Source organism: Gekko japonicus, unplaced genomic scaffold, assembly GCF_001447785.1.
Source record: "Gekko japonicus isolate JY-2015 unplaced genomic scaffold, Gekko_japonicus_V1.1 scaffold4356, whole genome shotgun sequence".
In the NCBI taxonomy this organism is placed as follows: domain Eukaryota; kingdom Metazoa; phylum Chordata; class Lepidosauria; order Squamata; family Gekkonidae; genus Gekko; species Gekko japonicus.
In genome coordinates this window covers 66,392-79,936 of record NW_015177145.1, presented here as the reverse complement: position 1 = coordinate 79,936, position 13,545 = coordinate 66,392, and the positions used below count along the sequence as shown (strand labels likewise).

The following is a 13,545-nucleotide window of genomic DNA, read 5'->3' as shown; positions in this document are numbered from 1 at the left end:
AAAGAGGAAACAGTGTGGGGAACAGTATACAGGGGGACAATCAGGTGCCCACAGGAAGACTTTGCTGGTTCCCCACCATACAATAGGGCCCAGCCTGGAGGCTGACACCATGGAACATGGCCTGGTGGGTACTACTACTCAGCCATAGTTTTCCTGGGTAAAGGCTACTATGGGGAAGGGAAGGAGGGAAAGCTGAAGGGGGCAGCTAGAGGTGGGTTGGCTGGTAGATGAGAAGAAGAGAAGGAAACAGGAAAAAGATAAAAGAAGGGGCAGAAAGAAGCAGGGCAAGGAAAGAGAAGAAGGAGAAGCTTGAGTGGGGGAGAAAAAAGTTTGGAGGTGTGAGAGAAGAAAGGGGAAGAGGCAGTTGGCGGGAAGCTGAAGACTGGGGAGAGATAACAGTAGGTTTGATGGGTGGGGGAGAAAAGGAAGCTGGGAAATGGGAGAGACTATGGAGGCTGTTGGGATGAGAAAAAGGAAATAGTGTGGACAGTGAGATATAGGGTAAAAATGAGATGTGCCCCCCAATAAATTCTGATGGATTCCCCACTTGCAATTTTATAATAACCAGTAGTTCTTGTGCCTTTTGGATTTAAGATATCTCTCCTTATATATAATTGAGTAGTGGGTGCCAAAGTTCTAATTCTAAAATGCACTCCCTTAGTGTATGGCTGATGGCACTGCTCCTCAGCATATATCGCCACCAATCAGAAGGCAAAGCCCGGGTCCCGCCCACACCACAACCGCTGCGACAACCTGGTCTTTTGCATATGGAAGCTGATTGGACTTCACTCCATTCCACACCTCAAACTCCCCCCCCCCGCAAGACAGTTGGAATGTCAGTTGCATATGGAATCTGCTGTATTCTGGTGGTGTGTAGGTCCCAGATTCATGTTTTAAAAACAGACTGACACTGTTTGCCCAAAGCCAGAGCACTCTCCCAGAGCCTCTTTCTAGATCCCGTTGTATTTATTTCCACAACGGGCCTTATTTCTAGTCTCTGATAAAACAGACTAACAAGTTGTCATCGTATTTGTTGAAAGTGCACATTTAATCAGAAACCATAAATGGTATTTGGGTTCCACTGATTTTTTATTATTCAGTGGATTAATAAATTGTGTAATTCACTGCCAGTGGATGCAGTGATAACCAGAAGTGTAGATCACTTTATAAGGGAGTTCGTGACAGACTCATGAAGGATAGTTCCTTCAATGACTGCTAGCCATGGTGAGATAAGGGAATGTCCATATAAAGAGGCAGCAAATCTCTGAATACCAGTGCTTAGAGGCAGCATCAGGGAAAGGTCTTGGCCTCTATGCCCTGTTTGCTGGTCCTCCAGGGCAACTAGTTGTCCACTGAAACATTTTTCTGATCCAGTAGGGCTCTTCTTATGTGTGCTAATGCTTTATTTTGCAGGCCGAGGGGATTATTCAGAATTGCCTGACGTTAGTTTCAGTGTCCTTTAGTCACTGCTTCACTGTAGAAATTAGTATTGAGTAACTGTAGAAATTGGTATTGAGGGATGAGCACACTTGGGACTACATTAGGGAAATTTGATTAAGTTTATTAAGGTTGTGCCGAGTTTTTGGTGCAGCCTAAGAAAACTAATATAGAAAGAAGCGCACATGAAATTGATTGGGCATTCTTCAAAACAAATGGTCTTAGCATTACTACGTAGTATTTTAAACACAGTGGTTAGATTGAGACAAGAAGGTCATACACAATAGAAGTGGGGTTCAGCACTGCCACTGCTAGAATTTGTCAAACCAAAGGATAGCTAACTTTTTACTTCTGTATAAGAAACTGAAAGTGTGAAATAATGTAATGGCGTTGTCTACTTTTGTTTCCATATAGGGAGATGTAGCTAATGAAGTAGAAACTGAACAAATACTCTGTGATGCTTCAGTGTTGTCATTTTCAGCCGGGAGCTATTCATCTTATGTCCAAGTGCGAGGTTCTGTTCCTCTGTATTGGTCTCAAGATATTTCAACTATGATGCCTAAACCACCAATTACATGTATGTTCTGAATACAACTTATAATATTTTAACATACATATGTAAATAATGTCTGGACTAGGCCCTATTAACCCTTCAGCTGCAAAGTTTATAGATGTCTTCTCTCCAGATTGTCACCACACATCATAGAAACACCCTTTGGACTGTGCTCATTGCAAATTGAGGCTGCTGGCAAAAGGTAGCTAATGCCAGTGTTGATTAGCAGATACTGCTGTTACATTTTCATCACTAGAACCTTTTTATTTATTAATTTATTTCAATTTATATTCCACCCTCCTTGTAAGCGGGCTCAGAGCGGATCACAAAGTAGATTCTAAAACACATCAGATACAATATTACAGAATAATTAAAAACAATTTAAAACAGCATAAATTAAAACAGGTTGCACTATTAGTCTATGTGCAAAGTTTCCAAGCTGGTGCCATTGGGTCTCTAAGCCAGTTTGGTGTTGTGGTTAAGTGCGTGGACTCTAATCTGGGAGAACTGGGTTTGATTCCCCACTCCTGGATGACCCTGGGCAAGCCATAGTTCTGTCAGAGCTGTTCTCTCCAGGACAGCTCTCTCAGGGCTCTCTCAGCCCCGCCTACCTCACAGGGTGTCTATTGTGGGGAGGGAAAGGAGTTTGTAAGCTGCTCTGAGACTTTGAGTGAGGGGTGGGGTATAAATCCAGTTCCCTCCTCCCTCTTCCTCCTCCTCCTTCTCTGCATAGAGGTGGTGAATTTCAGCAGGGGAGGCCAGGTTTTAATGGGAGTGAGATGCTTATCACAATTCAATCATCATGCTTACCGTTCCTTTTTTTCCTTCCCTAAAAAGTGAACACTTTTCCCAGTATACAATATGAGCACGAATGTAGCCTTTTTCAAAAAGTACAATTTGTTTATTAAAACATTTATACTCCTCCTTTCCTTTACTGCTCATAGCAGCTTACAGATCCAAATTTAAAACCTACAAAGTACAATAAAACCACAGTTGTCTCCCTCCCAAAGGCATACAGCCTACCCCATTAAAAGCCCTAGTGAATAAAGTGGCCTTTTGGTGCCTCCTAAAAACTTCTGGTGGCAGTGCCTTTCTCATGCAGCCCATTCAGAGCGTGGGCACTTCTATAGAAAAAAATATGGCCTTGGTTGATGCTAGGCAGCCAGTTGGTTGCAACTAGGAGACTGCAGAGGGCACAAAGAGACCTATGGTCAGAGATAACCATCCTGCAAGAACCATCCCTTGGCCCTCTACTTTTCCTTTTGGTTTTGGAGCATACATTTCCACAGTCAATTTAAAGAGTAGTTGGGCTGGCCGCCCTGCTGCAAGATTTCCCTGTTTTGTGTTGGAACAAATGTCATGCTTATTACTACTGCAGGATCAAATCTAGTGCAGGCGTGTTGCCAAGAGAGGAAAGTTATTCCTAAAATATTGCTACTTCTAAGCATTTTCTCTAGAAGCCTCTTTATATAAATTCATATATGTTAAACTGTGCAAAAATAGACTAGTCCTATTTTTCTTTGATTATCAGTAACTAGCTACAAGATTTGCTGTGTACCAGCCTGTGTTTCAGGTATTTCTGTTAGAACTGAACAAGCCCAGAATTCATGTGAAGCTTGTTTGTGGATCTTAGCATTTATTTATTTATTTATTTATCAAATTTCTACCCCGCCCTCCCGGCCAAAGCCGGAATTTAATTTAATTTAAATTAAATTAAAGCAAAACTCTCCAGTGTGAGGAAAGGGATTTTGAATCTTATTGAGAAAGACCCTTATATGGGGCCATGGAAGGTGATTGTTAAGAATAGACTCCAGTAGTTAGGATATGATGACAAAGATATGGACATCACAAAACACATAAAGCCCTCAGTACTGAATTTGGACAGAACTAGTTACTTATTGAAGGTATGGTGTGTATGCTCACCAGCATTCTTTGGAGTTCCTTTCTCTTATGCTATCCTGAGCTACTTAAAAGACCTAATGATCCCTCATTATAGAAGAGCATTTATGCCCACTCGGTTAAATTCTTTTCCTTCAGCCATAATGGAAGGCTGATCCACGCGTGTACAGTATTCGAACAGAGTTCGTAAATGTAGATCTGGTCAGACTGAGCACTTAAAACATATTTTATTGGAGTGTGAACTCTTAATAGGTTATGTGAATTTACCATCTCAAAAAATTGTCCAGTTTTTCCTCATAGATGAGGGTCAGAAAATTATCCAACCCCTTACAAGCAGTCACCACAGCTAAATAAGGTAATTTAGCTGCGGTGATTGCTTGTAAGAGTGTTGGATCATGATCTCTTCAAGACCTTTGAGTCAAAATAACAGTAAGACAAATAACTGGCTACAAGGATTCAAAGGTGTCTGGAATATCATATTTAATTAATAGATATAGGTAAATGGGTGATGCTTCTTATGGAAAAGGTTTTACTGTAACTGCAGTGTCTGCCTTCTAGGCAAGTGAGGAAATGTTTTGAGGTATCCAAGAACTCTGCAGTCTTGTACCGTTTTCCACCTGACTGCAACACTATTTGTACTCAGCATGTAAGCATTTGTTTGGCTAGGTATGTGTACAGGAAAAATTATTAGCTACAGGATGAGTTCAGCTGCATAACTTTGCTGTTGTTACCCTGATAGCAGTTATGCAAAACCCTAACACGATCAAAAAAGAGAACTGTGAAATAGGACGTTGAATTAAAATGATTTTTGCCCCATTTAGATTTCAAGATGACACATTCACAATAAAAAGGAAAAAGGTTTTATGAGGGTACAGTAGGAAGTTACAAAACTGACATTCAAAATCTGAAATATTCAACATGCCATAATGATGCATAATCATACAGTCAATCTTGTTGCTAACATTTTGGCACAGATTACTTTTTTTTTTTTTAAGGAACACACTCAGTATTTCTGTCTTACTCATCAAATAGTCACACAGGAGAATCAAAGCTGCTTAATTTCTCTTTCCTATATGCTGCTCAGAGTGTTTATAAAATCTTTGCCAAAGACCAAACTAGACACGACAGAGGAGGTGCTGCTGTTCCATGTCCATGTATTCTTTTAGGGGGGTGTTGAATCCAAACAATATACAATGTGACATCATTGCCCTGCTTGTCTCTCCTTCCCCTGCCAGCAAACGATGTGTCAGGTTCCACAGCCAACAACTGAGTACACGCTTATCAGAAAGGTTATAATTTATTGCAGAGCTATAGATGCATTAACAAAGTGACTGTTAGGAATGGCATCACCCCTACAAGCATAATGGGATATAGGGTATTCGTATGCACCCCCCCTTCCTTAGGCCAATTAGCCACATTCCCGCGCGCGGGAGAAGGAGCCCCAGGCCGTTAGAGCCGAAGATGAGAACCGAAAGCGCTCCCACGGTTCCCCTGATTCCCAGAAACTACACAGCACCTGCAAGGCCATAGATAAGCAAGCATTACAGAAGCCAAGAAGGAATGCAGCATACTTGTTACACAGGCAAGCAAAACCCTCCCCCCAACCTTCATGGCAGCATAGCTGACACGATGTTAGATGGAGATGAAGATGAAGAAACACATTGGTGCAGAGGAAAATGAATCTTTAATAATTATACTGTCCCTATGCATTTCATGTGCAGCTTCGTCAGGAGGAATTTTTCAGATTCTTTTTAGTTCCGTTCCCATATATACACTTTGATCTTCGACGTGGTCTCTGTGCTTCACACCCATGGGATTCAGTGCGCACGCGCTGGATCGATCAATGCTGTAGCAAGCTCTATTTTAACGGATTTTCGCACCCAATCCCTCCGGGCATGCGCAGGAACCCCACCGGGCATGCCCAGAGGGGTGGGCGCGGACATCCCACCAGTTCCTTTCTTACCGCCACGTTGGAAAGACCTCTTTTGTCATCCTGATCGGTTTGCTGATAGCTTTTTGGAAAAACCTTCTCAGCTCTTGGAAAATATTTCCACACCTACTTCTTTCCTTTTTTCATTCTTGTTATTCAAAAAAAAAAAAAAAAAAGGACTTTGTTTTCTCTGAGGGGAATTCACCTCAGGCCTTCGGGCCACCCCCCCAAACCGTTATTTCTACTCCTTATGGAGAAGAAGTGGGGATTTTTTAATAGGTGTAAATGCTGCGGAAGCAAACGTGCTCCTCTGGACCAGCATACACTTTGTATTTTTTGCCTCGGAGAGTCGCACAAACATTGCGCTCGCTTTTCCAACCAAACATGAAAAAACCATGCGGCGCACCTTAAAGTAGCGCTGCTTGAATCGGCTCTTGCTCCCGCCACACCAATTGAGGAGAGACCATCGACGTCGACAGCTCCAACACCGAGGCCCGCTTCCGATGTTGACCGCCCAACATTGAAGCTCCCGACATCGAAGGCTCAATCGTCCACTTCCACGCCTGTTAAGAAGAAGGCTAAGGCAAGTACAGAAGCCAAGTCCACGAAGAAGGGCACTTCCAAGTCCCTCAAGGCGGCTAAGATGGGGAAGGTGGCAGTACAAGCACTGGGTGATGCCCCAGTAGTGCTCCCCGCTCCACCGGCAGTATCGATATTGGAGGCCCAAGTTCCTCCAACAAACGGAGCGTCCTTACTCCGACATCGAAATGGTAGAGCTCCTAAGCCATCAGATTGATGCAGAGCATTCTCCGTCGTCAACATCGACGGTATCGGAAACTCCCGACATCGATCCACGTCGGCACCGATACACCTCATGTGACACGCAACGTCACCCTCCACGTTTGCACAGTCAATCAGTCGATATCGACAACCGAGATTACCAGGATAATGCCCACAGACAAGCGGCTGCTTTGTCTCCCAGACGTCCACGGTCCAGAAGTCGTTCCCCAAGAGTCTTTCTGCCCCCCCCCACCGATGTTGTGGGATCAACGAAAGTTGAGGTACCGCTATGGGGCATATCCACCTTCCCTGCCGTGGTTAACGCCTCTGGACTATGCTGATTGGGATCGCTATTCCACCCAATCTATTCATAGGGTGAGATCCCCCCATAGATCGAGACCTTCGGCATCGCTGTCACGTCCTCCTATAGTCGATCCGTCCCACCAAATTCTGGAATCAAATCGTCCGGTCACTCCACCTCCTGTTGCTCCTCTCGTCCAAACTAAACCACTGGCTTGTCCGCAGGACACATCTGTCCAAATCCAAAAGCAGGATTCCTCTGACTTTGCAGAAGAGGACTCAGATACAGAGGCCTCTCAGCTCACACTTCTTCTGACCATAAGTCTCCCAACCAGGATGTTGCTGAGGATTTGCTCATATCCCCATCAGATAACCTTACATCTTACACAGATCTGGTCAAAAGAATGGCCCATTCCCTAGGTCTCTCTGTCGTTCAGCAACAACTGCAGGCGACAGACTCAGTATACGATATAGTTCAGCTCGACACCTCTTCCACCTTGGCATTGCCCATGTCCTCAGTACTTCATCAAGCGGCTAAGTCACCCTGGCTAAAACCTTCATCAGCTCCAGTATCCACACGAAAACTGGACCATATGTACAGAGTACAAGAGACAGATGCAGAATTTCTCTTCTCTCATCCTCAGTCTAACTCAGTGGTAATAACATCTTCCTCCAAATCACAGAGGATGCACTCCGTGCCTTCTGATAAGGGAGGAAAGAAATTAGATGCCTTTGGCAGGCTTTACTCCACTGGAACATTAGGAGTCAAGGCAACCAACTACCTGGCCTTCATGAACCGCTATCAATACACTCTTTGGGAACGGTTCTCAGAACTCCTCAGCCACCTACCAGATGACAAACTGCAGGCAGCCAGAGTCCTACAGAAAGAGGGCATGGTGTTGACAAAACAGCAGCTCAACACTACCAAACACGTCCTCGAGGCGTCCTCGAGAACAATGGCTTCTGCGATAGCTCTAAGAAGACATTCCTGGTTCCGCAGCAGTACCCTACTAATAGGCACTAGGTCTTCCGTAGAGAACCTTCCCTTTGATGGCCTTGGTCTGTTTAATGCCACCACTGATTCTACTCTTCAAGAGATTGCTAAAAATATAAAGGCGTCCTGAGCTCTAGGGGTCTCATCCTCTGCGAAACAACACTATCGTCCTCGTAACTGGTCAAGATCCTGGCAGAGGCACACCCCAACTCACCAGTCTCCTGATACCAGCTGGAGGCCAAGAACATCTTCTGGGGGTCAAAAACCCACCTTCCAGAAACCAAAATTCGGTTCAGGCCAACAGACTTCCCGTACCAAACAGGCTAAACCCTCCAAACAGGGTTTTTGACTTCCCTGTCACCGAGTCAGCTACTACCCGTCTGTCACCCTTCCTTCACACTTGGCATCACATCACCTCGGACGAGTGGGTGCTCACCGTCTTGACCCGAGGCTACAAAATCGAGTTTATCCAGAACCCCAATACTCCAGTCGTCGTCTCCACACCCCCTTCCCACCTCTCCTCGAGGAGGTGTACGTCCTTCTACAAAAGGGAGCCATAGAACATGTACCACCACACCTCCACGGGATGGGATTTTATTCCCGATACTTCACAGTCCCGAAGAGAGACGGAGGCGTTCGACCCATATTAGATCTCAGGGAGTTGAATCGCTTTGTGACTTACCACCGCTTCCACATGGTCTCGCTTCAACAGATCATGCCACTGCTTCGCAGACACGTATGGATGGCCACCCTCGACCTCCAAGATGTATATTTCCACATCACTATCCACCCCTTCCACCGCCAATACCTACGCTTTGCGATTGGTCACCGGCACTTCCAGTACACGGCCCTTCCATTGGGCCTCTCCAGTACCCCAAGAGTCTTTACAAAGACCATGATTGTGGTTGCAGCTTTCCTCCATCTTCAGGGTATTGCGATCTACCCCTACATAGACGATTGGCTTCTAGTGGCGTCTTCCAAAACCGCCCTAATCTCAAACATCGCAGAGACTGTGACACTATTGGAGAATCTAGGCCTTCAAGTCAACAGGCAAAAATCTCACTTGTCTCCAGTCCAGCGCATACAGTATATTGGCGTAATCCTGAATTCAAAGACATGCATGGCTTACCTGCCCAACGACAGGGCATCAGATATCATTTCCCTAGCCACCGTCGACCGCACCCAACCCTCCATCACTGCCTTCCAAATTCAGAGGCTACTTGGCCTGATGGCTGCAACTACGTCCGTCCTCGTCTTTGCGAGACTCAAAATGTGTCCCTTACAACTATGGTTCATTCGCCACTACGACCTGTCGAGAAACACACACACTGTCATCCTATCCCCTCCTCCCAGCATACAGGACTCTTTAATCTGGTGGACTGTCCCTGCCAATATCCTTCAGGGAGCACCCTTTCACCCTCCGTCACCGGAGGTCACAATAACCTCGGATGCTTCCTTGATGGGATGGGGTGCACACTCCATAGGGCTGTCTGTCGGAGACAAATGGGATGCACAGACGAGGAGAAAACACATAAACCTCCTCGAACTCCTAGCCATACGACAAGCTGTCACCTCCTTCCTCCCATTACTCAAGGGAAAATGTGTCACGGTCCTGACGGACAACACCACGGTGCTGTCGTATATCAACAGGCAGGGAGGCACAGTGTCCCAACGCCTATGCAACGTGGCCATCCAGTTGTGGGAGTTGTGCATCGGCAATGACATATTCCTCATGGCCACTCATATCCCTGGCCACATGAACGTGCAGGCAGACCATCTAAGTCGAGCCGGACTCAGTCTGCACGACTGGGGGATGAACCCAAAATACCTCCTCCCACTCTTCCACAGGTGGGGGACTCCCCGAGTCGATGTCTTTGCGAACAGAAGCAACAGAAAATGTCATCTGTTCTGCAGTCGAGGAGGCAAGGACCCACAATCTCTGGGAGACGGCCTCCTTTACCCTTGGTCACCAGGGCTCCTTTACCTGTCCCCCCCTTACCTCTGCTTCTTTTTTGGTAAACAAATTTTATTTTTCTTAGGAATTCAACATATAGAAATAAACCATTTCATCCATTCCATTGTCTACCCCATTCCCATTTCCTCCCCTCCCTCCAGTGGCTTCCCGCAATGCTTCCCCCCCTACTCCACATTACTTTACATCATCAATTATATCATTTTCTTATCATTACAATCTCAAGATAACATCATTTGACTTAATATTGATCTAAGTTGTATTTTGTTTTTCAGAAACATCAAACAACTCAATAAGAACAAAGTCTTCAGAAGAGAAGAAGAAGAAGGACGGACCTTCCCGGGCTTTCTGTAGTCCGTTTCGAACAATATCTTTCTCAAATGTCAATTCATGTTGTCTATAGTGTTCTTACAATTCCAATCTTGACTGTATATGTGGTGTTTACAACAGTTCAGAAACAGCTGCTCATAGCTCTATAGACCGGTAGACAATAGAGCTAATTGTTGTCCCGTTTCTATTTTTTCCATCATCTGCAGCATAAAATTCCAATTGAGATTATCAAATGCTTTTTCTGCGTCGACAAATAAAAAAGCTACTTCCTTTTCTGGGTGTTTCTCATAATATTCAATTGCATCCATTACTATTCTTACATTGTCTCTAATCTGTCTTTTTGGTAAAAAACCAGCTTGGTCCTCTGACCTTACCTCTGCTTCTGAGAGTGGTCCACAAGATACTCAAGGACAATGCGAACTGTATCCTAATAACACCATGGTGGCCAAGATAACCTTGGTTTTCAATGGTCCTCGAGCTTTCCCGGGGGATATACCATCAGTTCCCCCCGGCCCCGGAGCTCCTCCTCCTCTCAGACTCCCCCATCTTACATCACAACATACCCCAGTTGAAACTGACGGCATGGCAGGTAACATCACAGGCTTCTCCTCCCGTGTAGTTAACGTCCTCCTGAATTCAAGGAAACCTACTACACGGAAGTTCTATAATTACAAATGGAAGAAGTTCTGTTCTTTTCTGGGTGATGACGCCAATCGAGCCACCTCAGCTGGCCTCGAAAGAGTTTTCCATTTCCTACTCTCCTTAGCTGACTCGGGCCTTTCCCACTCCTCGTTGAAAGTTTATTTGGCCGCTCTTTCGGCCTACCATGTTCCAGTTGAAGGATGTACTTTATTTTCACATCCGATTTCAAAGTGGTTTTTAAAAGGTTTGTTTTACCTCTACCCTCCTATTAAAACTCCAGTTGCTCCATTGGACCTTCCTCTAGTTCTACGCCAGCTCACAAGGAAGCCCTTCGAGCCGCTCGCAACATGCGAGCTCAAGCTCCTAATTTGGAAAACGGCCTTTTTAATTGCCATCACCTCGGCTAGGCGACTGGGAGAGATACTGGCTTTCCGGCACGATACACCCTACCTGTCGTTTTTGCCAGATGGAGTACGACTAATACCGGACATTTCCTTCCTGCCAAAGGTGGTGTCAGAGTTCCACCTGCAGGCTGAGGTCTTCCTCCCAGACTTCTTTCCAAACCCTACGTCAGCAGAGGACAAACTACTACACACTCTAGATGTCAAGCATACTCTTTTGTTCTATCTGCAAAGAACGCACCCAACCAAACGAGACCCGCAACTTTTCTTCTCGTACGCTTCGGCACTGCTAGGCAGTCGCATCACGGCTCAGCGCCTGTCAAAGTGGATTGTAGGTCTCATCCAACTCTGTTACCTACTCGCCAAACAGACATTGCCTGGTCCTATCAGGGCTCATTCCACCAGGGCTGTTGCAACTTCCACTGCCTTCCTCCAGGGAGTGCCACTGCCGGACATTTGTAAAGCCGCTACCTGGGCCACGCCTAACACCGTCATCAGGCACTATGCCCTAGACGTCCATACAAGGTTGCCGCATTCGTCCTGCGGCTACACAGTAAAAGCCCTGCCAGCACCCACCTCCAGGTAGGCTACTGCTCGCTAATCTCCCATGGGTGTGAAGCACAGAGACCACGTCTAAGATAAGCAGATTGCTTACCAGTAACTGGTGATCTTTGAGTGGTCATCTGTGCATTCACACCACCCACCCTCCTTCCCCGCTGCTCTCAGCTTCTACATTTTTAATAGGGGTTGATTTGCGGTGGTACCTTGAAGGAACTGGTGGGATGTCCACGCCCACCCCTCTGGGCATGCGCGGTGGGGTTCCCGCGCATGCCCAAAGGGATTGGGCGCGAAAATCCATTAAAATAGAGCTTGCTACAGCACCAATCGATCCAGCGCGTGCGCACTAAATCCCATGGGTGTGAATGCACAGATGACCACTCGAAGATCACCAGCAACCTGGTAAGCAACCTGCTTTTCTAATGTATATGTATGGGTGACCCAAGGGCGAGCCACCCCAGGGCTGGCCGCCGCCACTCAGGACCCCGACGCCACCGGCCACCCCAGCCCAGACCACAATGGAACCTACCGGAGACCGAGGTTGACCCGCCGTGGCGACGATGTGTCCCCCAGGGCCCAACAGGGCAATTCCAGAGCATCCGGGTGACGTCACCCCTGAGGAGCAACTGGCCCCACGAGGAAGCACCCCAGGAAGAGAACAGGGGACCGCCCATGGCCCAGAGCAGCTTGGGGAGGGAGAAATGCAGGACTGGCACGACCACTAGGTCCAGAGACAGAGAGCCGGGAGGAAACCCACGGCTCAGTGTCCCTGCATAAGAGAAGGGGCAGGGCCGAGGAGGAGGGCGGAGGGCGGAACACGGGAAAACAGGTGGCACAGAGTGGGAATCAAAGGGGGAATGAAGGCAGAGGCCGAGGAGGATGACAAGGCACTGGCAAGACGACAGACAAAAACTGCAAGAGAGAGAGTGAACTGTCTGACCAAGCCGAGGGAACACGGAGGGTGGTGACGTAACCTCCTCTCCTCCCGATAGGCTGAGGCCTCTGTAGTTTCCCCCCCCCCGGGTGGTAGGGCATGGTGGTGGATAGCTTGCAGCAGACGGGGACCAGCGATAGCGACAAGGGGTCATCCAGCTCGTGTGACAATGGGAACAAAACTAAAAAGATTCTGAAAGATTCCCCCTGACAAAGCTGCTTGCAAAACATGTAGAGGCTATGTAATTATTAAAGATCCATTTCCCTCCACACCAGTTTGTTTCTTCATCTTTGTTTTGCCTTGATGTGGCCCCCTTTTTCTTTGGAGATGAGGAAATGCCAAATTTTAAGATGACATGGTACTTGGTGATCTTCTTCGTGGTCTCTGTGCTTCACACCAATGGGATCTAGTGCGCCTGCGCTGGATCTGCCGGTGCCTAGCAAGCTCTTTTAGAAGGATTTTCGTGCCTGGCCCAACTGAGCATGCCCAAGAGCCCCAGTGAGCATGCCCAGAAGGGCAGGCACGGACATCCCGCCAGTTCTTTCCTTTCCGCCGCGCTGAGCAGACCTGTCTTCGAGAGGTCTGGCCGGATCGCTGCCTTTTGATCACTTTTAGTGACTAGCTCTCCGTTTTCGCCTTAGTTTTTCTTCAGTTTCGTTTCCTTTTTCTGTTTTCCAAAAAAAAAAAAGGAGTCTTTTTGTTTTTCGTCGTCTGAGGTAAAATTACCTCAGGCCCTCGGGCCGCTGGCCCACCCCCCCCACCCTCCTTGTCGTTAGCTTTTTCTCCTCAGTCTATGGAGAAGAAGAAGACAAAAA

At 46.7% G+C, this 13,545-nt stretch overlaps 1 protein-coding gene across 1 annotated transcript in view; it reads left to right on the top strand.

Annotated features, from left to right (window-relative positions):
- Positions 1 to 13,545, top strand: part of FIG4 (FIG4 phosphoinositide 5-phosphatase) — an 87,973-nt gene that overhangs the window by 8,232 nt on the left and 66,196 nt on the right. The window contains exon 3 of the mRNA XM_015428341.1: positions 1,852 to 2,014. Within this exon, the coding sequence (XP_015283827.1) occupies positions 1,852 to 2,014 (163 nt within the window). The remainder of the gene's footprint in view (positions 1 to 1,851; positions 2,015 to 13,545) is intronic.